Consider the following 27007-nt stretch of genomic DNA (forward strand, 5'->3'; position numbering starts at 1 on the left):
CCTCCCCTCTAGAACCCTCAGTTTGTTTTTCAGAGTCCATCGTCTCTAATGGTTCGTCTCCCCCCTCCGACTTACTCCCCTTCATTCTTCCCCCCTGCTATCTTCTTTTTTTTTTTTCTTAACATATATTGGCATTATTTCAGAGGTACAGGTCTGTGATTCAACAGTCTTGCACAATTCACAGCGCTCACCATAGCACATACCCTCCCCGATGTCTATCACCCAGCCACCCCATCCCTCCCACCCCCCACCACTCCAGCAACCCTCAGTTTGTTTCCTGAGGTTAAAAATTCCTCATATCAGTGAGGTCATATGATACATGTCTTTCTCTGATTGACTTATTTCACAATGTCCACTATTGTGGACATTGAAAGCATCAGTCTTGAAGGTGGTTGCAGTGCGGAGAGATTGGGGGGGGTGGGAACAGGTCTTGGCCCCAATTCTGGAGGGATGGGAGGCATGACAAGAGCAGGGATGTATCCGAATTCTGGGGGCAGGGGTTGCAGTAAACCCACAGCCAAGAGCCGAGGAGGTGGTCTCCTGCGCGTGATTTACTGCCTGAGGCCATTGATCTCTGAGTGAGTTCTTCAGGCCGAGGAAGGTAGGCTGGGTGGGATGGACCTACAGTGCGGGGCGTGCAGCCTGTCGTTAGCAACAGGTTCAGATCGTCTTGGCCTGGTGGCTGGTTGGCCTAATGGCCATCTGACACGCACAGTAGGCTGCTTTGTCCCAACAGCTGCCATCACCTCGCTGATCGAATGTCTGTGATGTTCCAGAAATCCCACATGACCCCCAACACCCACATCTACAGCACCCTCATCAACGCGGCCGTCAAGAAGCTGGACTACACCTATCTCATTGACATCCTGAAGCACATGAGGCGCAACAGCGTCCCGGTGAATGAGGTGGTCATCCGCCAGCTGGAGTTTGCAGCCCAGTACCCGCCCTCCTTTGATCGGGTGTGTGCGCCAACCTCTCACTCGCCTGTCCTTTCTTTAACCATCCCGCCTCCCCCCACCCCAACCCTGGGTCTGGCCTTCCAGAACTGGAATTCCCTTGCTTTAAACTGTCAGTAGCTTCCCTTAGGAGAAATCCCAAATTCCTTAAACCACAGCCCATGAGTCCCTGTGGCCCACTTCATCTCTGGCCGTTCTTCCCTGGATTCAGTCAGTCCCACTGGCCTTCTGCCTCCTTCCTTTCTCGGGGGTTTTGTATTCCCTCTGCCTTGAGTAGGCTCCCCCTGTGCTTCCCATAACTGGCTCCTCACCCTGTTGGTCTCAGCTCGGACAGCTCCTTCTCAGGGATGCCCTGCTGCTCCCTCCTGCCCACCACGTCCAGCCCCGTTGCTTGTCACTGTGTTTCACAACCTGTGATTACACCTGCACAAGTCACTGTGGCCTTCACAAAACCGTAAGCCCCGCTCACCTGGTTCCCCGGTACCTGCCCATTGCCTGGTGCCCAGTACAGACTGTTGTCTGTCCAGTGAACGGGGATGGCAGCCGGGCCGCGATAGAATCTGCTTTGTAATGTCTGCTTCTTTCCCTGCCGTACTGAGGATGGCAGGTTGTGGGGGTTCGGATTTAGGGCCCACGGGAGTTAGACCCCATGTTGAGTGCCTCCACAGCAGTTGTGGCCTGGAGGAGCACCATCCCAGTGGGGAGGGGGGAGATGGGCAGGGTCACCTCAGGCATGGGGTCAGGGACCGCTGTGCAGGCACAACACTTGAGGGCCATTTTGAGGGCTCAGTAAGAATCCGGGAGACAGCAGTAGAGCGTATGCCAGGCAGAGGGCATAACTGGGCATTTATGAACAGTTGGCTGTTAGTCTTGTCTTACTGATTCTCCAGAGTTCTTTATGTGTTCTGGATACTCCTCTCTTGTCCCACGTTGCAAGTATCTTCCAGTTAGTGGATTTGTCTCTTTACTCCGCGGTGTAGAGTCCTCAAGGGATCGTCTCAGGTTCAGTCCAGACACCAGACTACCACAGGCCTAAGAGCTTCCTGGATTAAATCACATTCCTAGTCTCTTAGGACCGTGATTTATTTCTGTCTGTGTCTGTCAAGATTTGTTTTCTGTGCTTTCAAGCTGGATTAGGTACATACAAGCTTGGAATTGTTAAATCTTTGGAAGCCAGCTATGTGTCATCGTTACCTTCGGTATATTTTTGGCTGTTTTTTTTCCTACGTTATTTCTTTACCAGCTTGCTTTTGGCATCTGCTGGGCGCATCTTGTTTCCTCCCTCTCCTCCCCCTTCTCCAGAGACACTGCAGCAGTGCTGAGAGAACATGGGGGAGGCTCTCAGGCTGTGGGGGCTGAGGTAGCACCCAGGGATTCTAGCTTGGGGGGCGGGGGTGGCCGTCCCTGAGTGTAACACAGCGGCACAGACTTCGAGGGACTGTTAGTAGATGGGAAGTTGGCCTGCCCCACAGAAGCTGTGTCTCTTTTGACAGTAAGCAACTCGAGTATCGAACAGTTTTCCTGCCCTCTTTCCTTAACTACCTAGAAGCAAGAACAGCTTCCCTGAGGCCTGAGCCAGCGGCCATGGTCTGGGATGAGCCGTGTGTAGCACGCAGTGACTAATGGCTCCTCTGACCCCGTGCTTTTCCACTTACAGTACAAAGAGAAAAACACCTACTTGGAGAAGATTGATGGCTTCCGAGCTTATTACAAGCAGTGGCTGAAAGTGATGCCAGCAGAGGAAACCCCCCACCCGTGGCAGAAGTTCCGGACCAAGCACCAGGGGGACCGAGACCCCATCATGGAGGCGGATGTGGACGGAGGCCTCAGAGGCAGGTGATGGGAGGCGCTGGGGGCTGCGAGCGGAGCTGGGACAAAGGGCAGTGTTTACAGAGCTCTGTGGGAGCCCAGGAGCCGCTCCGCATCGGGCCTGTGCATGTGCTCGTGTGGCCTCAAGCCCGAGGAAGGGTCCGGCCCAGAGTGAGGGATGCAGCATTTTGCAGGCATTGGTATGAGGATAAACACTGGATCCAGGGTGCCTGACAAGTTCGTGGCAGGTCCAAGAGCAGCCTGGCCCACCTTGGCACGTCATCTCTGGTCATCCTCGTCTGGGAGGTGGTCGTCCCCATCACGGATGAGGAAAGTGAACTTGCACACAGTCACACAGCACCTACAAGGTGGAGTCAGGATGGAGGCCCAAGGGTGACCGGTTTCTAGGGCCTGGTGCTCGCCCACTGGGGTCCACAGTCCGCTGGCTCTCGGAAAGAATGAATGCAGGACCCAGAAGATTTAAAAATTTTATTCCTACAAATCACAGCTGAGAAACACCAAAGCCTTTACATGTAGAGACCGTGCTCCAACTCAGGCCGGGAGCACTGCTCTGCGAGAAGAGCTGCTCCCAGGAAAGGGGGTGGTGCAACAGGCAGAAACCCACGAAGTCCCAAGTTCAGGGTGAAGACGGGTCAGAGCCTCAGGGCCTCAGCCGGAGCAGCCCCGGCAGCCGCAGTGTGTGCACTCGATGATCCGGCCCTGCAACAGAGGACAGCTGAGACGCTGTGCTCCTGCCATGACCCTCCCCCAGTCCCCCGCAACAAGGGGGGCAACTGGACATTCACTGTCTACATAATACTCCTCAGAAAGTCTTCCGTGACAGATGCAATCAGTGCTGCTGACACTGAAGCTATACCTCTTTGCATTGAATTTATGCACACTGTACATACTTGACCCCCAAAAAGGAAAAAAAGAACCTGTGAATGATTCTTATTGTTCCATGAAGTGAGCATGACCTACCCTGCAGTAAGCTGGAAGTGGGTCTGCTACTGCTCAGGGGGCTCAGGGCCTCTGGGCTGGGGAGCGTTCTAGTGGGGGCACAGGGGCAGAGGATGTGCACCGGAATCTGAGTGGCAGCAGAAGGGTCTTGTCCCTTGGGCCAAGTGTGCCCGGATGTCCGGCTGAGGGCCTGCCCAACAGACACAAGGCCCTAGAGCAGTGGTCTGTGTATACTTTCCTTTACTCTCTTTTTTGGAGGAGTAAGACCCTTACCTAAACGAACAAGATCAGATGGTGAAACTCAACCAAATCAAAAACAGGCCCTACTCTGGCCACAGGGCTGGGGCAGCACCCCCGACCAATACCACCATAGAATATGGGGGGGTGTGGCGGCTTCTGCCCCTCCACCACCTCTCCATGCCATCAGAAAACCGGCACCCAGATTCTTCCCTTAAGGAAGAATTTGATGTCCTTGGGCCCTCATTCGATGTCCACTACCCCCTGACTACAGATGATTCAGGGAGACAGAGCTGCCTGCTGAGCTAAAGCCCTTGGCCCAGAGCTCTATAAACTAGAACTGGTCTGCAACATCAAGAGACCAGTGATGAGGCACCTGTGTGACAGGTGGCCCCCTGGGAGGTGGGCAGTCTGGTCTGCCCGCCCAGCTGGGCCCACCATGGTCAGCCAAGGGGTCGCACTCAAAGGTCACCATAGCCTATGTCCCAGGAACCACCTCCCTCCCTCCGCAGTTCCATTTCAGAGAGGCTGACGCCGTCAGCTCAGCTACTGCATGTGCAGCACCATTCCTGGGTCCTGAGCTGCCCAGTCGAGTTTTAGAACAAAGTTCTGACAGAAGAAATACAACGTAATACAACTGAGGAGAAGGCCTGGAGAAAAGGGTACCTGGGGTGAGCATGCTCCCCTGACTCAGCACACCCCACCGCCTTGGGGGGTCGGTGTTCTCACCCCCACTTCCTACGTGGGGAAGGAATTCAATAACTTGCCCAAGGGTGCAGCTGAGTTGACCCCCAGACCTAACACACGACTGTTGCCACACTGCCCAGCATGGACTGCTCAGGAGAGGGACTCAACTCCCTGGGGCATGGCCAGCAGGATAGTCAGCAAAATCATGTTCGATCCCTTGCAGTCAACTAGGGCGGACTTCCGAACTGAAAAAGTGACCTCAAACTGGATCATCAGACATTATAGGGGTAGAGACGTTACCACTTCCAGCTTGCTTTTGGGGACCCGGCAAATGCAGTTTGTTCCAAAATTGGTGTCCCGTGTCTGAATGCAGCGCAGGCAGCATAAGTTCTCATAGCCCTGCTTTTTCCACTTTGCTATCAGATTTTTATCTGCATAGCCTTCTTTAATACAGTATTCATATAGTTCTGTCAAAAAGAAGGGAAAGGGCATCAGACCATGGTATCACAAAGCTTCCCCAGCCCCGGCCCATCACTACTCTTCACTAGAAAGAGTATTTAGCCAACGCCGACCCCCCCCCGCCCTTTTTTTTTTTTTTTTTTACCAATAAGAAAACTCGACACTTGCTTAGGTTGCAAGAACAAGAACCATGAAGTAAATGTGAAAGCTACTCAAGTTGGTGAGGCCAAGAGAATTTAGTTCATTACCTCTGCTTATGGCTTTCCTCTTGTAAAAGAGGTCAAAAATATACCGGGTTTTTTGGTGGTGGATCCTGAAGATAGGCCACAGAGATTCCACTTTCCTCTTTCCCTCATGAGGTTCTGTTTCAGCTGGGGAGAAAAAGGAGTGTCTTTGTTTTCTTGTGGCAGGTAGTGTTCATTGCACAGGATACAGTGGTGGTTTTTTTTTTAATAACCAGGGATAAAGAATAAATCCTACTTCATATCCTCTAGGTTGGCTATCATCAAAAAGACAGTCACAAGTGTTGAGGATGTAGGAAAAGTGGATCACAGGCCGCTGGTGGAAACGTAACATGGTGCAGCCTCTCTGGAGAATTCTTGACTTTAGAGATGGCTCTTCCCCAGGAAGTTAAAGTTACCATACGCCCTAGCGGTTCTCCTGCTGGGTATATAACCCAGGGAACTGAAAACACACGTGTCCACAAAAACTCTCATATGAATGTGCAAGCAGCAGTATTCACAACAGCCAAAAACTAGAAACAATCCTGGTATCCATCAGCTGATGAATAGATAAACAAAACCCACCCACACCATGAAGTGTCATTCGGCCAGAAAAAGAAATGACCTGCTACAACACGGATGAACCTTGAAAACATGCCAAGTGGAAGGAACTAGTCCCCAAAGGCCCCCTACCAGATGACGGTCTACAGAGACAGAAAGTAGACGAGTGGTTGCTCAGACTGGGAGAGCTGGGGAGAAGGAGGTAACTACCAAAGGGTGCAGGGTTTCTTCAGGAGGTAAGGGCTGCCCAACTCCGAATACACTGAACACTGTATAAGGGCAAATTTTACAGAATAGGACTTCAATCTCAGTAGAGCTGTTATTTTAAAAGATAAAAAAATAAGCCACGTGACTTAAACAGGATTGTTTCAAGTGGCAAGTCTCTTTCTGTTAGTTACAAGTTGATCTTTGTCTACCACCTCCACTCAGTTTTTAGAGCAGAGGAGAAAGATAAGGAGTGGTCAAGAAAACTGTACCTCCATTTCTCCAACTTTGGGGCCATGCTATTACTTAGGATGTAGCGTTCAGCTCCACACACAGGATTCTGTAATCCGAGCAAAAGGCAGGTGTTGCGGACTGACCAAGTGCACACCGTGCCTGCTGCAGCCAAGGCCCTGCTCTGGGTGCTGAAGGCACAGCAGTGGAGCAGGCAGAGCAGCTCTGGGGCGGCATTCCCGGGGAGGGAGGTGGATCGGCATGTGGGGCTAAGTGGTAAAGGCCACAAAGGAGAAGAGAAAACAGAAGGGGAAGTGGGGACTGACATTTTATACAGGTGATCAAAGGCACAAGGGGACATCTGATCAGAGTCCTCAAGAAACAAAGGGGGTGCTGGGTGAAATGGGGGAAGGGGGTCACAGGTGCAAGCTTCCAGTTATAAATAAATCCTGGGGAATGATGACTACAATTTACAATACTGTATTGTGTATATATAAGTTGCTAAAAGAGTAGACCTTAAAAGGTCTCACAAGAAAAAGAAAAAACTGTGAGGTAATGGATCTTAAATTATTGTCAATCATTTCGTAATATATACATACATCAAATCACATGCAGCCAAAACATACAATGTTTCATGTCAGATCGCACTTAAAAAGGGGGGGGGCAAACATGCTTATAAGGCATCTGGAAGCAGAGCCTCCCTCCCTGTGCTTTTGTCATTTCTCAATCTTTTAAACCAAAGCAGCACTCCCATTTTAAAAAATCCCTTTTGGACCCATTTTCACAAGACCATGTGAATATCCTTGGACGTTGTTTTATACAGGTTCACACATAAAGTGGAACGCGTCTTTCAGTGGGTGGTGTGGAGTCCTGCCACTATGAGTGTAGGAAGAGAGGCCAGAGGTACTGGCGTCACAGCATAGACTAGATCTAGATTTCTGCCACTTGGTGAATGCCAAAAACTTCAAAAGAAACCAAAACCCATTAACTTCAAAACCTCAGCAACAATTCTTTTAAAATATTAATTCTTTAAAAAACTAAATGTCCATTATTGAAGTGTTTATGTTTGATTTTCAACTAGTTTAAAATCCTAACGAAGCAGTTATTTAGGGGTGCTGGGGTGGCTCTGTCGGTTGAGTGTCCCACTCTTGATTTCGGCTCAGGTCATGATCTCAGGGTTGTGAGATGGAGCCATGTATCGGGCTCTGTGTTGGATGTGGAACTTGCTTAAGATTCTCTCTCCCTCGCCCTGACCCCCCAGGCCACGCGCGTGCTCTCAAAAAATTTAAAAAAAAAAATGATTGAGTAAGGGATCATACTGTGATCCTGTAAGGCCAAGAGATGGTCGTGGCTTCAGATTAGATTTCTAAAAAGACACTACACTGATTAATCAAGTTCAAGATCATATGGCATTTTGAGGGAACTGAACATGGTACATTCTGGAAAACTAGTAGATAATTCAGAAACAAAGTGGTGAAAACCATGTCAGAGACCAGCAAGAAAAATCTGGGTAAAACTTTTAACAGAAAATGTGAACATGAAAAAGGACAGGATTTTCCAAGTAAACATATTTTGTAAGACTCTAAATATGTACCTAACCAAAACAGTAAAGAGAGGTAGACTATTCAATCTTTATTCTCTAAGACTTTTATATCAAAGTTGGCCCCAAAATGTCTTTGAGGACCTTTTCATTAGTGCCATCTTATTTTCTAGAACTCCTAATATTCTGAGTTAATAAGCAAATAAAACAGGTCAGTGTCTGGAGGCCACAGTGGTGCTGTCTATTCCCATATGATACCCACATTTCTGCCTGGCCCCTGGAGACATCGAAGCCTGTGACTCTTAGACACAGCTCATCCAGTTAGAGACTCCCCCACTTACTTACCTTCTCTCATCTTTTGATCCAATTCATCCAGTGTTGGTTCGATCAACTCCCAACCATCTGGGGGAGCTTTCCGGCTCCTTTTCACTTTGGGCATTTTTTCTACAAGATAATTTGCAAAGATCTGGAGTGGGGGGGAAATTAAATGGATTGGTTTCTGAACCTGAGCTCCCCAAAGGCCTTTTGGTGCACATTCCCTTCCCTAAATCTGTTTACTCTTCTGTAAAATGGGAACACTAGAATCTAGAAGATTTCATTATAATTATATGGAACATGCCTGCATTAAACGTGTTTAGTAGATTTTTTCTGTTATCCTTAACATCATCTATGAGCCTGGCCCTGTACTGGATGTTGGGAACAAAGAACAAACAGTAAGACACAACTTCTGTCATTGGGAAGGTGACATTCTAGCAAGGAAACAGTGAGAAGGTAATTACAATACAGTGTGAGAAGGCCTATGGTTGGGAGAGCTAAGAAAACAAGGGTTTAAAAAGGGAAAAAGATGGTATAGAGCCAAAGTACCTTACCGTCTGCTTCCCAAAAAGTATAACAGAAAGACCTCTGGTCTCTTCAGTTACTGGCTTAGGTTCTTGTCCAACTCTACCAATTACTCTGTGACTTTTGTGAGGTCACCTTTCCCTTCAGGTCCTCAGTCTTGTCTGTAAAACGAGGGCAGCGAGTTAGCTGGATTGCAAAGAGTCTCTGAAACCCAACAAACACATTACATAAAGGCAAGTCATTATAAAGCCTACACAATAAGCCAGTGCAAATCTAAAGAAAACATTTTTCAAACCACATAGCATTTCCTAGCTGGCAAAGAGGATTCAGGTTAATTATCTCCTATTTTTAGCACAGCAGACTCCTCTCTCCCAAACTCAACCAGTCCCTCCCTTCTGTGGGGTGCCTGACAGTTTACAAAGTACCCCCGCATGGGGCGCACACACACACATCCCCAGGCTCCTTTTCATGAATTCTCCATTAGTGACCTTACAGGTGAATAACGACACTTCTAGAGGTAAAGTCAGGGTCACAACAGATGAGAGCTGGCAGAGTATGATTTTTTAAAATAATTTTTTATTGTTATGTTAATCACCATACATTACATCATTAGTTTTTGATGTAGTGTTCCATGACTCACTGTTTGTGCATAACACCCAGTGCTCCACGCAGAATGTGCCCTCTTTAATACCCATCACCAGGCTAACCCATCCCCCCACCCCGCTCCTCTCTAGAACCCTGTCTGTTTTTCAGAGTCCATCGTCTAATGGTTCGTCTCCCCCTCCGACTTACTCCCCTTCATTCTTCCCCTCCTGCTCTCTTTTTTTTTCTTAACATATATTGCATTTGTTTCAGAAGTACAGATCTGTGATTCAACAGTCTTGTACAATTCACAGCGCTCACCATAGCACATACCCTCCCCAATGTCTATCACCCAGCCACCCCATCCCTCCCACCCCCCACCACGCCAGCAACCCTCAGTTTGTTTCCTGAGATTAAGAATTCCTCATATCAGTGAGGTCATATGATACATGTCTCTCTGATTGACTTATTTCACTCAGCATAACACCCTCCAGTTCCATCCACGTCGCTGCAAATGGCAAGATCTCATTCCTGCAGAGTATGATTCTGATTGGGAGGCTCCTGACTCCCAAATCTGTGGTCTTTGCACGTGTCTCCCCTGCGCTGAAGCTACAGATGGCCAGAATCTCGACCCTGCCCCAGAGCGCACGGGCCGAGAAGACAAAAATACAGGATGACCACTTTGCTATGACCCAGGGAAATTCGAGAGCCCTGATCCATGTGTTACCCAGGGAGGGTAACAGGTGGGAAGCACCTGGATCAAGAGGTGGCAGCGCTCGGCAGAAGAAACGAGTGGAAAGGGGTTCGGAGCTTGGGAGGGAAAACCTGAGGGTCGGGATAGTAGGAAAGGCTCCTAGAGACCACGGTATCTGAACCGGGCTTACAAGAACAAATAGTATTTAGACAGAAAACGTTCTCGGCGGAGAAAAGAGCGGGATGAGGGGGAGCCTAGAAACAAGAAAATCCCCAAATCTCCTATTCTCTGGGCAGAACGAACGAAGCGCCACCTCCTCTCGGGAACTCACTCTGACCTCCCGCTCCAGAGGCCCGAACCCACCCCTGGCCAGCCGCTCCGATCGCTTCTGAGCCAGTGTAGACCTCCGATTCCTGGCCCTAGCCGTTACCAAGGTACTGGAGAATACAGAAAAGGGCTCACCCGAAAACCCGTCACCGTCAGCCGCCAATTCTCTCCCGACGGCTTCCGCTTCCCAGGTGATGAGCTTCAGGCTGAGGTCCTCGCGGGGCCCCTCCCTACCTCGCGCGGAGATTGCGTCATCTTAGGTGTCCGCAGTCTTGCCTGTATATAATTTCACAGCCGCTGTTGCCTTTTGCCCTCAAATTTCTCGGGGAGACCGGCAGGCTCACGCGTCTCCCCGGGGCGGGGGTACCGGAAGCGCTGTTGCCTGGGCAGCGTGCAGACGAGCCTGGACTCAGGCGACGCGCTGGACAGTCCCCGTGCGCCGGCTTCCCTGAGGTCCCCGGCCCTCGCGGCGGCGGCGGCGGCGGCGGCGGCGGCGGAGCGCTGAGGAAAATTGGGCCGGTCGGAAGAAGTCGAGCCCGAGGTGTTTCCGGTTCCGGTGTCAGTTCGAGGCGCCGCCGCCGCCGCCGCTGGAGCCGCGATGCCTAAAGGAGGTGAGGGGAGAACGCGCGTGGCCCGCGGGCCTGGAGGGGCTGCCCGAGTCCGGCACCCGCTGTTCATTCAGCCCGCGGGCGTCTCAGAGAATGGCGCGGAGGGAGGACGTCCGCGCCGGCTGAGGGCCAGGTGTGGGCCTCGACGCCCAATTATCCGAATGGAGAAACTGAGGACCGGAGTGGCCACGAGCCCCTCCTTCGTGGGTCTGGGGAGACCCTGAGGCTCCGGGTCCTCGCCGACACGGAAGGCCGGATCTAGGGCGCCTTCTCCTGGCCTGGGGGATCTGGAGTTTCCTCCCGCTTCTAGACTCGCCGGGGACTGAGTCACCGCGTCCCGCGCCTGTGCCGGGCCCTCTGCCTTGCGCGTAAAACGTGGGCCCTCTCGAGCTCTGGGCGAGCCGGGCCTGCCGGATGAGACCCAACTTGATGCTCTCGAGCCTGGCCGACCTGGCTTTGACCGCCCCTATTCGTCAGCAGCTCCATGTGTGCTTTTGAGCCAGTCGCTTCATCTCTCTGTGTTTGGGTTTTCTCATTTGCAAACCGGGCTTATGATTGTACCTTCCTCATAGTACAGGTGGGAGGCTTAAACTAGGTAATCCACGTGGAGTGCGCATCGCAGCGCCGGGCGGTCGTTAAGTGCCCATTAAGCATTATTTGTAGGGTTTTGTCAGTTTCTTGGCCAAGAAGATAGAGGATCCACGGTAGACCAGTCCTTCATTCTCTCTTCCCTAAGAGTCAGAAGTTCTTGAAGTCTAGCTGTGTCACTGTCCAACCCCGTGGCTTGGAAGAAATCACTTTATTCCAGCCTGTTTTTCTCATCTGGAGCACCTGGCTAATAACCCTTAGCTTGGAGAGCTGGAGATAGAGGTCATAAAAAAATAGAGCACTCAAAGTGCCCGGCTACCTCCTGGCACAGAACAGATGTTCGCTTAATAGTGGTGGCTCATGTGTCATGTTGGTTAAGATGCTTCAGCCCACAGGAAATCTACTTGGAGTTTTTTTCAAACCTAAATGACTTCCTGATTTTACTCGCAGAGATACTGGGGGTTACAGAGCCGAATCCATTTATACCTACCTCCCTACTGATTCCATCTGTGGTAGGAAGAGCCACGTCTCTTCCATTTTTCTCAGTCTTGTGTTCCGCAAAAGGAGGAGATTGAACCCTTTCTGTTCCAGAATTCTGGCTCTAAGGGTCCTATTTCATAGATACTTTGAGCCAAGGTTGGAGGTTAGAATTAGAAAATCCTAAATATCTTGGTTAAGTGACTTGATCTTTGGCTTGTGAAAAGCTTCACTGGCAGATACGATTTGCGTTTCTTGCTTGTGTTGATTTGCTTGAAAAGCAAAAGAAAAGTTTTTTTTTTTTATTTTAAAGTATAAAGTTCCCTGAGAGAAAAGGATGCCCTCTTTGTTTCCATTGTGTAAACGTGAAACACTTGTAAAGGCAGGAGCAGCTTTTGATAAAAGTTATGGTAGGCCAAACTAAGGTCAGTCTCCCTTAGCCGGGTGTGCTGGATGAGAGCCTATAGTAGCCAGTTTTGAGTTTTGACTACTGCCTGGAATATTAAGAGGGCAAGAAAGGGTGTCTTTTTTTTTTTTTTTTTTTTTAAACGGCTGGCTTGATCTCTCAAAATAGGACTTTCATGAGCATAGACTGAGACCCCTGGGAACCCAGGTAGTCATTAAAAATGGGCGGTGTGGTCTGTAGCAGCCCAATTACGGCTCTGCAGCTGCTGTCTAGGAAATAAGAGGAGGTTGGTATCTCTGCTACTGTCTCTGGAGTCCAGAGAAGCTCTGGCTGTCTAATTACAGATTCTCTGCACTCAGACACTCGCTGGAAGTCAGCTGGGCCGAAGCTTCCAGAAGAGGTGGGGATGGATTGAGGCCACAACCCCAGCATCCTCCAGGACCAGCAGAGCAGGTGCTATCCTGCTATAAAACTGGCTGATGGGTTCAGCAGGGGTCAGTCTCTTGTCTTCGCTCAAGAGGGTCAGACTGTAAAACTGATACTCTTAGATGAGCTTTAATTTACAGTCACATTTTTAACTGTTAGAAGGTAGTCGGCTTCATTCTTAACTGTTAACTTTGCCGGCTCTGCCGCTTACTCCAAGCGGAAGAAAGTTTTCAGTAGGTTTTAGGTTTTTTTTTTTTCTACCATACCACTTAGGTGAATGTGAAGTATTTTATTATATTCTCTGACATTTATAGTGAATCACTGATGTGGTTAGTGGCTTTTTTGCCTCCTGCCAAAATACTCTATTAGAAAAGTAACAAATGTAGCGTATGTTTCCATAGTGCTTATTCAATGCCAGGCACAGTTCCAAGAGCTTTACACATGTTAACAAATTGGTTCGCCTGAAAGCTCTACAAGATAAGGACACAGATGGAGAAACGGAGACTCAGAGGTTAAGTACCTGCCGAAAGCTAGCAAGTGGTAGAGCTGAGATTTGAATCTTAAGTGTCTTTTGTGTGCAGAGCAGGACCAGCTGTGACTCCTCATAGGTTTATTCTGAGGATCAGATGAGTGCATGGCTGTGACAGAACATTTAAAAACCACTGTAGTCACAGCAGGATGTGAGTGTTACATGTTCTGACTGCATTTCGGTGCACTGTGTTTGGTTTCTGAGGGACCATGGGATTCGGCCAGTTATTGTGTGCGGTGTGCCCTCCCCCATATCCTCCCCTTGGGTCTCATTTGTAGGAAGCTACGTGCAGCACACAGTTTGGGGCTGCCTCAGGTGGTCACATGTTGCCCCTTTGGTCCCTTTGAACATGTGAAGGTAGGAGAGTTTAGGTTTGGGTGGTGCTGGGTGAGGTCTCTGCACCCTCTGACGAGAGCACCTCAAGCAGGACACAGCCCCCTGGGACTCAGGGCAATCAAGGAAGCCGATTCCCTCCCATCTTCCTAAACTGCCAATCTTTGTGCAGGGAGAAAGGGAGGCCACAAAGGCCGGGCAAGGCAGTACACAAGCCCTGAGGAGATCGACGCACAGCTCCAGGCTGAGAAGCAGAAGGCCAGGGTGAGTACGTGCCTGTCCAGGCCACTGGAGTGGCTCAGGGTGGTTACCTGCGAGAGGCCAGGCAAAGACCACCTATTCCTAGGAAGAAGCCAGCACCTGAGGTTCGGGGTGGGGGTGGGGCATGGACAGCAGGCAGGTGTCCCAGAACAACCGACAGTGAAGAGGAGAGCCATCTTCTGATTGAATCAATTAGAACTTTGGTCTTTTAGCAGTGATTGCCTTAGTGGGTCTCTGTTCTTGGTCCTGTGTTCCTGTTTTCTGGGAGCTGTCCTTCCGCCAGGCTCAGCCCATCCGCGACCCAGGAGTCCCCATTTGTTTGCTATAGCCATGCCAGACCTCTTGCCAGACCCAGCATGACATGATGCCCTGCCTTCCCACACCCCCAGCAGGCAAAGTACTGTTCGTTTTTCCAGGCCTTGCTGAACGTCATCTTCTCTGTGACTCTCACTGACGCTGTTCACCCGCCTCTAGTCTGAGCTTAGTAGTTCACTCTACTCTGTTCCTGCAGTGTTTTTTCCAGCCTGTTGTCAGGAAATAGAATGTTTCCATCATCGTTGGTGTCCACATCCCTGACTACACCATTAGATCTGCCCCTGGATAAGGGCCGAAAAGAGCATAAGTCAGGCCCAATGAGTGACAGCTGTGAAGTGCCTGGGAGCCCCTAGAAGGGAGAGGCCACGTGTTCTGGGAGAGAGGGGAGGAGGGCTTGAGGGAGGGGCTGGCAGCTAAGCAGGACCTTGGAGAATGTGTGGGCAAGTGCTAAGGGGGAAGGACCTACTGTTTTCATTAGGAATAGTTTTGGTGGGGAAGCAAGAAAAGTGGAAGGAAGCGGCATGTTGGGTGTTGTCTTAGGAAGCCAATGTGGCAAGGCCTCTGCATGGGCAGGTTGGAGTGGCTGGCCTGCCATTGACTGTGGGAGTGGAAAGCAGAGGAGGACTGGCCCAGGATTTGGCAGCTGCGTGTGGCAGCTGGGGAAGCAGGAGGGGAGCTGCACGGGACTGTGGTTTCCAGCCCCACAGCTGAGTTTTTCTGACCCTGGGAGATGAACTTCTCACCCAGGATGGACTGTGGGAATGGCTTTCAGGCTGTGGAGCCGAGTAGATAGGCTGCCTCTGACCCAGGTCCCCTACTAGGAGCCAGGGTCTCAGAGTAGGACCCTTGTCCTCCTTGGTCCCAGCCTTCTGGGGCTTAATTTCTCTGGGTCCACAGTCTGGAGGTGATGGGAGCAGGGGTCACTGTCTAGGGGGTTTGTGCATTTTTGATTTTGCAGGTTGTCCATTTCTGAAACAGGAAGAAGAGGAACAAGGAGAAGAAGGTGGAGATGGGGCTGCAGGTGACCCCAAAAAGGAGAAGAAATCCTTAGACTCAGATGAGAGTGAAGATGAAGAAGACGATTACCAGGTACTGTGTTCAGTAGAGGCCTGGGACTTGGACTCATTCAGTCGGCAAACGTTGATCGAGTGCCTGTTGATTACCATTTCCAATGGTAGATGCAGACAGAGTCCTTGCTCAGAAGGGTTATGTTCTAATACGGAGTTACAGACAAAAAGGAAGTAAACGGACAGCATAATTTTAAGTAGTGGCAGGTATCATGAACAAGACGGACTGTGATCGTGGGTATGTGAAGTAGTGTTTGGTGAGGATGTGGCTTTCAAACAGATCTGAACAAAAGGGCTGGAGCCAGGTGTGTGAAAATTACCGTGCAGAGCAGTCCAGGTGGCTGGATTAGCGAAATGGGGGCCCTGGGGTGGGAACAGGAGCAGCAGGAGGCTGCTGGGGATGTGCCTTGGTGGATGCAGAGAGGAGTGGCTAGGGATGAGGGAGGAGGGGTTCGCAAGGGCAGCTCCTGTGTGGCTTGGGTTTGGGTTTCACTGTTGTGGTTGGGGGGCAGCTGGTAGAGGCCTTGAAGTGGGAGGGAGAGATGACCAGATTTGCTTTTAAAAGGTGGTTTTGGCTTCTCTGCAAAGAGTAAATCCTAGGGTGTTGAGGTTATAAGCAGGGAAATGGCAACAGGTCTCCAGACAAGAAACTGTGGCTTGTGTTAGGATGGAGGCAGTGGCAGTGGAGACAAGTGGGCAGATTCACACCACGTTTTTTTTTTTTTAATTTTTAAAATTTTTTTAAAAGATTTTATTAGAGAATGAGAGACAGCACGAGAGGGAAGAGGGTCCGAGGGAGAAGCAGACCCCCCTGCTGAGCAGGGAGCCCGATGTGGGACTCGATCCCGGGACTCCAGGGTCATGACCTGAGCCGAAGGCAGTCGCTTAACCAACTGAGCCACCCAGGCACCCCACACGTTTTAAGAGATGGGCTCATTGGGGTTTGCCGAGGGGTGGCTTCAGGGGCTGAGGGAAGGAGGCGTAAGGCTATGGCCTAAGGATGGTCAGAAGGAGCAGGGTGCATGAGGCACATTCACTTCGCGATGTCAGTAACCAGGTGGAGGCATTTACAGGTAGCTGGATTGGCTATTGGTGTTTGGAGCTCTGTGTCAGATTCACTGCTGCTTGGAAGCTGTCTCCTTGATCACTTAAAAGCTGGGCTCGACATGACCTGAAACTTGGACCCAACCTGATACGTTGAGGCTTTGTCCTTTTTTTTTTTTTTTTAAAAGATTTATTTATTTATTTGAGAGAGCGAGAATGAGAGAGTACATGAGAGGGGGGAGGATTAGAGGGAAAAGCAGACTCCCCGCCGAGCAGGGAGCCGATGCGGAACTCGATCCCGGGACGCTAGGATCATGACCTGAGCCGAAGGCAGTCGCCCAACCAACTGAGCCACCCAGGCGCCCGAGGCCTTATGCTCTTGCTGAACTTCCCCCAGGGGAGGTGGGAGGGGCAGTTTACTAGAACTGATTGTGATCTCATGGCTCATTCTCAAGTCATTTCCGTCCCATCAGGCTAGGAGTTGAAATTGGTCCTGAGAACATCCTTGGCCCAGCCTGCCCTGGGGATCCAGCAGTGCTGTTGCAGTCATCTGTGAGATTCCATGGAAAACTGCTTGCAGGGGCTGGGCTTGCAGTGGGGGCGTAGTGCTCTGTGTTGAGAGCTTGTGAGTTGGGCTTGGGTTCTCAGCTCACCTGCTGTCTACTTCCTGGTTGGCCTTAGGCAAGTTAGTTAGTCCTGTGTCTCTGTTCTTTAACCTCCGAAACTGAGAGAATAATCCAGGGTTGCTGGGACTCGGCATAGGTTGGGCTCTAGTCCTGTGCACTCACCGTCCTTGTACCTCCCAGGCTGGTGAAGACTCTCCTGAGTGCTATTCCCACTGTGAGGCTCAGGCTGAGCATCATGTTGGGCCAGAGGTGGAGCAGGAGTTTGTCCCTGTCCAGTTGGGCTGTTGGGAGATGGTGGGAGTGGCCCTCAGGGGCAGGACTAAACTTCTCCAACAGCCAGCTTCTTGTCCCATCTTAGCAAAAGCGCAAAGGTGTTGAGGGGCTCATCGACATCGAGAACCCTAACCGGGTGGCACAGACAACCAAAAAGGTCACACAATTGGACCTGGATGGGCCCAAGGAACTTTCAAGGAGAGAACGGTAATCACTGCTGCTGGGCTTGGGACCTGGGCACATGGGCTGGGGGCTGGCCTGCGGGGTGGGGCAGAGTTGGGGGGTGGCTGAGGCGCTCAGATCCCTTGCCCTTCCCTCCTGGGCTCTGAGGTTCCCAGTGACGGGGTCAGGGCTCCAACTACAGCATTTATTTTTGTTTCATCTCATTCCCCAAAGGCTCTACAGAAGCTTCTCCAAAAACACAAAACAAAAATAATTTTTTTTCCACCAGTAGGAACCCAGCAGGGAAAAATAGAACAACAGATTCGGACCTGAGCGTTGCACTTGAAGTAATGCCCAGGGATACGGAGGGTTATGCTATAGTCCCTTCCTCCAGGGCACCCCATTCCAGGGACACTTCCCTCCTCTGGCCTGATCTGACCATTGCTGGCCTGCATTCTTCTGGTGTCACTGCCGTGGGGTGTGGGAGAAGGCAGCACAGTGCAGAGAGGTGTGCTGGCTGCCCGAGGGCTCCCCAAGTCCCAGGTGGAAATGGAGCTGCAGACAGCCTCCTCTTGGGTTGTGTGAGGGTCTCAGTACAGTGCTGGAGTGCTCTGCACATGGCCATTGCTTGACAAGTAGTGCCCTAACTCTGGATGGCCACCGGCTGATACCAGGGGCCTTACAAGAGGTTGAAGTCCTTTAGGGAAAGCTGCCCTATTTTTTTTTTTTCTTCCTTCCTGGGCTGCTAGGATTTAATTCTGCCTTCCTGTGCTAACCGCATGATGGCTGAGGGGTCTAGAAAACCCCACAGGGAAGGCTCATGAGCTCAGGGTGTGATTAGAGGCTGCTAAGGATTCTAGCCTTCCAGTAGCTTCCCTCTCAATGGTAAAGTGGGGATCCTGTTGTTACCCCCGCTTTTTGAGGTTGCAGAGTGAAAAGCCATAAAGGCCAGCATCCTGCCTGGCACTTAGCCTTCACTGAGGGGGCTTTGCAGAGCCTTTGGGTAGCCTTGCTCATCGTTCCAGATGCCTCCAGGGCCTACTGCCCCCCGCCCCCCCCCGCCCCCCCCCCTGCTTTGGACCTCTACTGCTCGGCTTAGAGGCTCCTGGCTCTGCACCTACCTCCCAGGGTAGGATCTGCTGAACTGAGAGGTATTCTATAGTCTCATCTTTATAGCACGTGTCTTATCCAGAGTCTCCTGACTTTTGGTGGCTGGTCTTCTCTCCTGTCGGGCCTGTCCCCATGTTTTGTTTCTTATTACTCAGTGCCGTGTGCTCTGAAGGCCTCTGGGAGGCTGGGTCCTTCCCCCAGACTCCTGCTAGGCAGGGCTTCCCTGCCCCCTCCTCCAGTACTTGGCTCTTCCAGGAACCTGGTATAAGTGGGACCATCCAATAGCACAGTGAAAAGTGTGCCCACTCCAGTTCAAAAATCTCAGGCCTGGGAGGAAGATCCTCCATCACCTCTTTCTCTGCCTAGTGGGTTGGTGACTGACACCTTTGTCCTGTGGGAGTCTAGCTCTCATTCCCACACCCTCCTCAGTGGGGGCTCACGCCCTGGAGGGCAGCCTCTTACACATCTGAGCTGGCCTGATTGAGAATGTGCTATGTTCTGTTGACCTGAGATTGGGTGGGTGTGGTTCCCATCCGAGGCTACTTGGTTCACTCCCTTCTCTACTCCTCACAGAATGTGGTTTCCAGTGCCTTCCTCCTCCTGCTCAAGTGAACAGTGGTTCACTTGGTTTTTGGTCCTCCTTTCTCACTGTGGACACAAGACCCTAGTTAGTACCCCCTTCCCCCCAGTGCAGACATTGTTCACTCTGTGCTAAGCTCACCCCCATCCTCTGCTGTCTGGGGAAGCTGCTGCACCACTTGAACTTCCTCCAGCCCCTTAAGTCTGTCCATCAGAGGTCCAGGCCCATGCCTCTGCTTGTTTGGTGAGTGTCCATCACGAAGGGGGCACATGGAGCCAGGGCGCCCTCCTCCACTTGGGCCCCAGGCCCGAGGACTTGGCTTCTATTCTGGCTTCCACATTGAGCTCAGTTGATAATGGTTGTGAAGATGTCCCCTGTGACACCATCTTATCCAAACAGAGAAGAAATCGAGAAGCAGAAAGCAAAAGAGCGTTACATGAAAATGCATTTAGCTGGGAAGACAGAGCAAGCCAAAGCTGACCTTGCCCGGCTGGCGATCATCCGGAAACAGCGGGAAGAGGCTGCCAGGAAGAAAGAAGAAGAGAGGAAAGGTGAGTTGTGAGCTCGTGTGGCTGCCTGACTCTGGTTCTGGGCAAGCCACCAAACCCTGCGCTTCAGTGTCCTCATTGTGTGATGGAATGGGTTTGGGTTGTTGGCTAGAGACCCAGCCTGTGGGTACATGCATGGGCCTTTCTTGTCATGTGGAGGTGGGCGTTCCTGCATACCACGTCCTAGGGTGCTGGGAGGGTCCAGCAGCAGCCCGGAGTCAGACAATAGTTTGAATCTAAGCAGAGCACCACCGTGCACAGCAGCCGATGGAAGCCTCAGGGACGCAGCTAGGGCAGACCTTCAAGGTTGGACGGTCTTGCTAAGGTATCTGGTGCCTTGTGTAGTGGGGAGAGCTGCCTCGGGTAACCGCTGTCCATCTGAGGGGCTTGAGAGGGTAGGGCAGGGGTGGGCTGGACCTCACAGTGCACCCCGGATGAAATCTGGCCCAGCTCTCCCTCTTCTCCCTTGCTCCCCCTCCAGTAGGGTTAGAGGTTGGTGGCAGGAGCTGTGGGGAGTTGGTCTGGTTTATAGGGAGCATTTGACTCATGACTACGCCTCCTGGTGTCACACACCCCTCTGTACATGTGGGGTCACAAGAGCCCTTAGGGATCTGCTGTCCTGCCTCCTCACCAAATCACGAGGAAACCGAGGCCTAGAAGGGGGAGATCAGCTGCCCCAGGGTTGTTACACTACACTGGAGGTAGCCTGCTATCCCAGCTCCCCACTGGTAGCTCTTTGCTCACAGGCCTCAAGCAGGAAAGGCCTTGGACTGTTGTTGCCGATTGGAGGCTGCAGCGCCCACGGGGAGAGGGTGTAATTGCAGGGTTTTGCCTGGGGGTGGTTAGAGGTTCCTCTAACGGGGTGGGCCTGTGTCAGGGGGCCGTCCCCCAAACTGGACACCAGCGTGCAGTGGCTTCCACAGGAACCCTCTTTCCCCCGGGCCTGTTCCTCTGCCGGCTGAGCCCGTTGCCCCGAATGTTCTCTGTGGTCTTTGAGCCCTCAGTGCCGTGCTCCCGGGGTGTGCGGGCGTGCGTGTGTCGGAGGGTGGTGTCACGTTAACACCTGCCCTTCCCTTCCCGCCCTCAGCAAAGGACGATGCGACTTTGTCGGGAAAACGGATGCAGTCGCTGTCCCTGAATAAGTAGCACGGCCTGCGGGAGGAGGCGCCAGGGGTCCGGCCGCGCCGCCAGGCCCTCTGCCGAGTCTCGCCTGCCCCGTCCTGGCACCGCCGCCGCAGCAGCCCCTCACGGCAAGGAGCCCCCGCAGCCTGGGGCCTCCTTTTCATCTTGGCACAGAAGTTGTTTGGGGGGATGGGGGGGAGGGCTGGGGGGAGGGGCGGCTGCTATCTTTGAGACAGAAAGACGGGGGGCAGCATCTCATATGTAACCACTCGGATGTTTTTGCTGTTTTTAGAATTCAGAACTCTTGTTGGGGGTGCCTGGGAGGTGGGGTAAGAAGAGCTTCCATTTGTCCCGTAGGTTGCCCGGTAGGGGCTGACTGTGGGGGGGGCAGCTGCTGACAAGTTTGCAACAACCGGCCCCCATCTGTGTTGCCTGGGTGCTCACTCAGAGGGGCTGTCGTCTGGGAGCCCGTGCCCGTGGGTCCCTGAGGGTCACGGCTCGTCCCCAGCCAGTCCCCTCTGCCCTTTCCTGCCCCACCCCCACCCTTCTGGCCAGCGCTGGGGCCCATTCTTAACCCTCCCTGTTGATCATTTCAAGAAACCTCTGTTTACTGTGCAGCACCCAGGCAAAACATACTCCGCAAGTCCAACTTGTATATTTGGCAGATTAAACTTGACATTATCGTAATCTTTGTTCTGTGATCCATTTTTGGGCCCTTGTGCCTGGGCCCTTTTCCCCAGCAGGGCATGGTGTTGCTCTCAGGCAGGTCCGCCCCACGAGGTTCAGGCAGCACCCAGCCGGGTGTGGGGACTGGTCCCTGGGCATCTGAGCTAGGAGAAACCTCGGGATACAGAGTTCGTCCCTCCCCTCCTTTAACCCAAGTGTGGCAGACCCTCAGCCAGAGTGGCCAGGGACCGGTCCACGGTCCATAGCAGCAGCACCGTGCTTCCCTGTCCTGCCCTCCAGGTGCCCCTGGTGTTCACAGTGTCAGGATTTCAGTGCTGGGAGGAGCATCCCAATAGCTGGCATGACTGCCGGGCATGACCTCATGCCATCCTTACCACCCTGGTGGGGATGGCAGCAGGGAAACTGAGGCTTAGCCCATCACGTGAGCCGCCTGCAGACTCGGCCACTGTGCGTGTCCCTGTTCCCGCACCCCTTCGTCACGGGCACTCCGCCTTGTGAACACCAGCATCCTTTGCATACGGTCCTGAGAGGTCAGTAACCAGTGCCAAGCAGGGGTTTGGCCTGAGGTCAGAAAGGAGGATTTAGTGGCAGAGATGGAGTTGGGCCCCTGACTTCCAGGGACTCCTGCCACGCCCCCTGGGCTTGACCATGCTGGAGGTCAACAGCCCCAGGAGCCCCAGAAGGGTTACCACAGCTACCGGCATCTGCAGCTCCCCCTGGCCTGTGGAAAATCCCTGGACCTGAGGAGCGGGACTGAACCTCAGAGGTCGGCCAGAGCCCCCCACCCCTTGGAGGTCGTGCAGAGCTGGTTGAGGTCTGTGCCGTGAAAATGAGGTTCTCTGAGAAGACGAACAAGGAGGTGGTGGCTGTCTGGAAGGTTCACGGACAGAGTACCCTGTCTTTGGCTCTGGGGGCTGCCAGCCGGCCAAACTAGAGCCACACGGGGTGGTGAGGAGGTGGCCTCTGACGTGCTGCCAGCTGGGGGTTTGCAGGAACGGCTGGGCCAGCAGGGCTCCCTGTGTGCCCGGGACTTCTTGTCTGGTTGGACCTTGGTGTGAGACTAGAAGCCAGGATGTCCCTGGTGTCTGCGGGCCTCCAGGGGGTCGTACGGATCTCATCTGTGTACCTGGGTGATGTGCTGGCAAGACTTCTGGCTCGAAGCATTTCCTTCCTGGCTCAGCTAGCGATCCGGACCCATATCAAGTACGTTTCAGCAGGTGCCCCTCCAGTGGGGCTTGGAAGTCAGACCTGAGTTTGGATCCTGGCTCTGCCGCCTCCTGCCCGTGAGACTGAGGAGGTAACTTCTTTCTCTGGTATTGTTTTCTCTTAAAAGGGAGTGACAAGGCCGCCCACCCCTTTTTTAAGATTTGAGAGAGTGCGTGCACATGGGGGAGTGGGGTAGAGGGAGGGGGAGGGAGAATCGCGGGCAGGCTCCACACTCAGCCCAACACAGAGCTCGATCTCACGACCTGAGCCGAAAATCGAGGACGCTTAACCAACTGAGCCGTCCAGGTGCCCCAAAACCTTCCCACAGTGGGGACATAATGACTCTTGTGTGTTAGGATGTTCCCAGTTGTGTTCCCCTCCACGCACCCAGGCCATCCCCGCTCCTCCCTGCCCCTCATCCCCTGCATCCCGCTGGTCCCCAGGGCCTGTGTTACTCCCAGGTCACCTCACACCCACACAACTGCACCAGCAGCCTCATGCGTCTTCCCATTTTAGTGGCCTGATTCCCCAGAATGCCAAGGACCTCCCGAAGCTGGTCTCTGGGGACCTTCCCAGTCTCACCACCCACCTCATCCCTGTCTTGCACATCAGTCCTCCGGCTCCTAGAAAGGTCAGACCCTTGCCCACAGCCCTTTCGGCACGTTATGACTGGCGTGGAATCTTCCCTCAGTCCCAGTCCCTCCTCTTCTTGCTCCTCCAGCTCCCTCCCCAACACTGGGTTGTCATCATCAACTGCCCCCACCAGACTATGAGCTGCTTGTCCGCTCCACTGTCCTCAACATCCAGTGGGGCAGGGCGTGGAAAGCCCGGCCAGTGGCCCTAGTGTCCACCGCAGTACAGGGTCCAATCCCCTTCCCTGATGTTCTCCCCACCTGCCACAGAAGCCCAACCCTGTCCGACCTAGTCCTCGTCCTCTATTGCCTTTTCCTTCTCCTTAGAAGCAAAACATTGAGCCTGACAGTTTTAAGTCAAGTACTGTGTCTCTAACGAGGGCAGACAGGTGACATCTTCGAGGCCCCTGCAGCCAAACAAGAGCATGCTTGCTGCTCATCCTTCTCAGAGTGAGGGGAACCTGCTCGTCAGGGTCTCAGAAGAACACTGATACTCTGGGGCCACTTTTCAGCCCTGAGGTGAGCTATAAAAAAAAAAAAAAGGTATGTGGACACCTCCCTGGACTTCCAGGGCCTGACAACAGTCCCTTCAGAGCTCTGGGACCGGGAGCTCACCTTACAACGGGCTGGTACAGGCTGGGAGGGCCTTGGCAAGCAATTAGAATAAGAGGAGTTGTGAGGCCTGTCTCCTGGGATCTTAGAATTTCTACCTCATCGTGATTTAAAAGTCAGCGGGCCTTTTCCAACTGGGGTATATCCTGACGGATAGGCCCTAGAACAGTCTGGGATAAGGCGTGTTTAGGTATCCTTCATCTTGCAAATGTAAGGCCAGTTCATGATTAGGATCTGTGGGTGTAACTCATTACCTGGCTGTGACTCAGTAATTAGGTAACAGAAGCATGTGTTACGCAGGGAAGGCCGTCTGCGTGAAATAGGAATGGGGGGGGAATGGTCTAGGGAAATGATACGAATTTATCAGAAACCAGCTGCAAACATCAAGTTGAGAAATCAGTTTCCATTAAAGCCCAGCAGCGGCCTGGAACATGCAAGCACTGGTCTGGGAATCCGACTACCGAGTGACAGGGAAGCCACCAAGGTCCAGCCTTGCCCTGGCTGGACTGCGAGGGAAAGGGGAGCAGGGAGGAGAAGGCCCTTGGGCTTCAGGATCAATTTTTCTGGTAGAGCAGGAGTAAGGAACCTGTGCCCGTGCGAACACACGCTCCTCCCAAACACAGGAGACCAGCTCTAAGATTGCTTTTTTATTACACCCACGTTGTTGCAGCTCATGACCAGCACAGTGCTTTGAGAACATTTTTGTTTTTAACAAATGAAAGCAGCTCTTTGTAAGAAAAAGGCACCTGTTCCTTCAGTAGGTCAGAAAAGCTTCCCCTCCCCCCCACCCCCCCGGCTGGAGCAGTCCCCGGGGGACCCAGACTGCTACCCTACAGACATTCAGCAAAGCAATCCTTAGCCTCCCTGACCCCCTCCCCCAGCAGTTGGGATGAGGGACACCTATGCCTCATGGGTCATTTGATCTTGAGGTCCTTCAAGGCTGATTCCAAGCTCTGGAAGGAGACAGCAGAACAGGCTGGTTCTCGGTTGTCCCCCACACACCTCACCCCCAGGGACCTGACCCCTAGCCAGCCCAGCCCCTGGCAGAGGACAGAGAACCTAGTCTTTGGAGCTGGGCAGACTGGGTTTGAATCCCAGCCCTAAAGGGAGGTGCCCCAGGGGTGCCCCTCATCTCCCCCTGCCCTCATCCCAAAGAAGTACCTTCCTCCTAGAGGAATAAAGGGGGCTATCCATCGAGGAGGGCCCAGGGGAGGAAGTGCCAAGTTGGGCTAGGACTCACCTTCACGTCCCAGATGCTCATGCCGCCATCCATTCCTGTGGTGCAGAACTGGGAGCACTTGGCCTTCCCCCCGCTGAGCACCGAGATCTGGCTGCAAAGAGGAGGAGGGCTTGATGGTCCCAACTGTGGCCCTTTGCTGGACTCAGGCCTGCCCACCCTCCAGGAGCTCCCACCCGACTCCGGTGAGAAGTGCTGGGCTGTGCAGGTGGGATGCGCCTCGCAGAGAGCCGGGGAAGTGGGCCGGGAGGGGCTGCAGAGGAGGGGCTCGCGAGTCTGCCTGGAGGAGCAGTAGGGAAGCCCAGGCAAATGGAAGCCGATGTGCAGAGGCCGGGCACGAATCCCACGTGTGTGGGCGATGTCCAGGGTGAGGGGAGTGTAGTAGGATGGGGGGAAAGCAAAACCGGGGGCTGGGAGGACCCGGGGGGGCGTGCTGACGAGCCCTGAAAGCCGAGCTCAGGCGTTGGGTCTGAAAACGACACTGGACCTGATGGCCGCGGCGGGGGGTGGGTCAGGAAGGGTCAGGAAGTCCCACCGTACTTCTCCCCGCTTGGCTGCGGGGTGGACACCTGGGGCTGGCAGGCCTGGGGCGTCGTGGACAGTTCCTCACGCCTCATCCTGCCTCGCTGCTCAGGGAGGCGGCAGCAGGACCGTTTCGGCCACGGCCCTGCCCATGGGGCTGGTGGCTCTCTGGTCGTCCCAGAGAACCATGATGGTCCCCACAGTGCCTGCGCTGCCCTCACCTGATGCTGTTGTGCCACCCAGAGGTCGCCCGCTTCCTAAGCCAGGGCCCCCCACTTTTGACACTGCTGGGAGGGGAGTCAAGTCAAGGTCGGTCCCGCCCTCACCTCACACTGTTCTTATGCAGCGAGTCCAGGCCAGCGCCCGAGGCCACACTGCCCTCCGAGCTCGCCTTCTTGTCCAGGTTCTGGAAGCGCTCTCGGGCCGTCAGGCCGCGCTGCGAGCTCTGCTTGGGCACATCCAGCCGCCCGCCGAAGCTCAGCGTCCCTGTGGTGCCATCATAGGTAAACAGCACCGGGAAACAGTCGTGGCCCTACGACAGGGCAACAGGGCGGGGAGGTCACAGGAGCGTGGCCCGAGGGCGGGCACAGCGCCCCGATCTTATGCATAGGGAAACAGGCTGGAGACAAGGCACGACACCAAGGGAATCTGGTGACGGGACTTGGGTGGAGCCCTGAAAAGCCCACACCAGCCCAGAGACACAACCGGGCCCACCCTGGGTATATGGACAGGGACTGGGTGCTGGGGGATGGTGGGATCATCTAGGGGTGGCCGCCTTTCCCTGGAAGCTCGGGGACCTTGTGCCCTGCCCAACCGGAGAATACCCCACAGCTGGACGCTTCTGTAGGCAAGGCAGGCCTGAGCCCGCCCTCACTGTCCAGGACCTGCGGGTGTTTGCTGAAGGGGGATGTGGGGGGAAGAGGGGAGACAGATCGGTGGGCAGGAGGAGAGCGGCGCCCTTCTGGATGCACGGGAGAACTGTGCTGCCCCCACACACCCACTGGCCGGTAAGACGTAAGCAGAAACCTCAGGGTCCAGGACATGATTTTCTGCCTCCCCCTTCTCCCTGCATGGCAGCTGCGGCGCATGTTGGAGACACAGCCCCCCCCCCCGCCCCCAAATACCTGCACTGGGGCCTTGTTATAGCAGCATAAGCCAGCCCGTTCTGACCAAGGAGGAAGAGAAGGTGGGGGGAGACCAGTGGAGAGTCGATCTAACTAGCACCGCTCCCCTCCCTGCCCCTCCCTGTCTCACCGCTGCCACCAGACTGTTGTCGGTGATGAAGGTCAGGGCCAGCAGTGGCAGCGTTTCAGAGGCCAGAGTCGCGA

The 27007-nt window shown here is 53.3% G+C and overlaps 4 protein-coding genes across 12 annotated transcripts in view; 2 read left to right on the top strand and 2 right to left on the bottom strand.

The window, feature by feature from the left end:
* Positions 1 to 3103, top strand: part of PTCD1 (pentatricopeptide repeat domain 1) — a 17890-nt gene extending 14787 nt beyond the window's left edge. For all 5 annotated transcript variants that reach the window (XM_025863680.2, XM_025863683.2, XM_025863679.2 and 2 more), the window contains 2 exons: positions 777 to 959; positions 2614 to 3103. In XM_025863680.2, coding sequence (XP_025719465.1) covers positions 777 to 959; positions 2614 to 2796 — 366 coding nt within the window. In that variant the 3' untranslated portion in view covers positions 2797 to 3103. The remainder of the gene's footprint in view (positions 1 to 776; positions 960 to 2613) is intronic.
* Positions 3104 to 3239: 136 nt separating this feature from the next.
* On the bottom strand, positions 3240 to 10615 carry BUD31 (BUD31 homolog). 5 transcript variants are annotated; one of them, XM_025863691.2, is made up of 6 exons: positions 10444 to 10615; positions 8735 to 8866; positions 8211 to 8331; positions 5357 to 5479; positions 4950 to 5116; positions 3240 to 3485 (listed from the first exon to the last, which is right to left on the bottom strand). In XM_025863691.2, the coding sequence occupies exons 3-6, from the start codon at positions 8302 to 8304 to the stop codon at positions 3435 to 3437; spliced, it is 435 nt and encodes a 144-aa protein (XP_025719476.1). In that variant the 5' UTR covers positions 8305 to 8331; positions 8735 to 8866; positions 10444 to 10615; the 3' UTR covers positions 3240 to 3434. The 5 variants fall into 5 exon arrangements, with proteins under 5 accessions (XP_025719476.1, XP_073742440.1, XP_025719477.1 ...); XM_073886339.1 differs by having other exon boundaries at positions 8211 to 8309; positions 8735 to 8909; XM_025863692.2 differs by having other exon boundaries at positions 8735 to 8909.
* A 147-nt stretch (positions 10616 to 10762) lies between these two features.
* PDAP1 (PDGFA associated protein 1) lies at positions 10763 to 21470 on the top strand. The gene is made up of 6 exons (XM_025863690.2): positions 10763 to 10919; positions 13848 to 13939; positions 15230 to 15340; positions 17347 to 17468; positions 19513 to 19664; positions 20749 to 21470. Exons 1-6 carry the CDS (start codon positions 10907 to 10909, stop codon positions 20805 to 20807), a joined length of 549 nt encoding a protein of 182 aa, XP_025719475.1. The 5' UTR covers positions 10763 to 10906; the 3' UTR covers positions 20808 to 21470.
* A 3084-nt stretch (positions 21471 to 24554) lies between these two features.
* The window catches only part of ARPC1B (actin related protein 2/3 complex subunit 1B), a 13267-nt gene continuing 10814 nt past the window's right edge, over positions 24555 to 27007 (bottom strand). Inside the window, exons 7-10 of the mRNA XM_073886341.1 lie at positions 26934 to 27007; positions 26006 to 26211; positions 25161 to 25251; positions 24555 to 24873 (exon numbers count right to left, since the gene is read on the bottom strand). The exon at positions 26934 to 27007 is cut by the window's right edge and continues 14 nt beyond it. Of these exons, the coding sequence (XP_073742442.1) occupies positions 24835 to 24873; positions 25161 to 25251; positions 26006 to 26211; positions 26934 to 27007 (410 nt within the window). The 3' untranslated portion in view covers positions 24555 to 24834. The remainder of the gene's footprint in view (positions 24874 to 25160; positions 25252 to 26005; positions 26212 to 26933) is intronic.

The sequence above is a fragment of the Callorhinus ursinus genome, unplaced genomic scaffold, assembly GCF_003265705.2.
Source record: "Callorhinus ursinus isolate GAN/ISIS: 27379988/994484 unplaced genomic scaffold, GSC_fseal_2.0 scaffold70, whole genome shotgun sequence".
In the NCBI taxonomy this organism is placed as follows: Eukaryota; Metazoa; Chordata; class Mammalia; order Carnivora; family Otariidae; genus Callorhinus; species Callorhinus ursinus.

Coding starts and splice junctions, on each gene's coding strand:
- BUD31 (XM_025863691.2), bottom strand. CDS start 8,304: ATGCCCAAAGTGAAAAGGAGCCGGAAAGCTCCCCCAGATGGTTGGGAG. Junction 5,117..5,356: donor GAGGAAAGCCATAAGCAGAG/GTAATGAACTAA, acceptor TCTTTTTGACAG/AACTATATGAATACTGTATT. Junction 3,486..4,949: donor CCAAAAGCAAGCTGGAAGTG/GTAACGTCTCTA, acceptor CCTCTGTTGCAG/GGCCGGATCATCGAGTGCAC.
- PDAP1 (XM_025863690.2), top strand. Junction 13,940..15,229: donor CTGAGAAGCAGAAGGCCAGG/GTGAGTACGTGC, acceptor TTTCTGAAACAG/GAAGAAGAGGAACAAGGAGA. Junction 15,341..17,346: donor ATGAAGAAGACGATTACCAG/GTACTGTGTTCA, acceptor GTCCCATCTTAG/CAAAAGCGCAAAGGTGTTGA.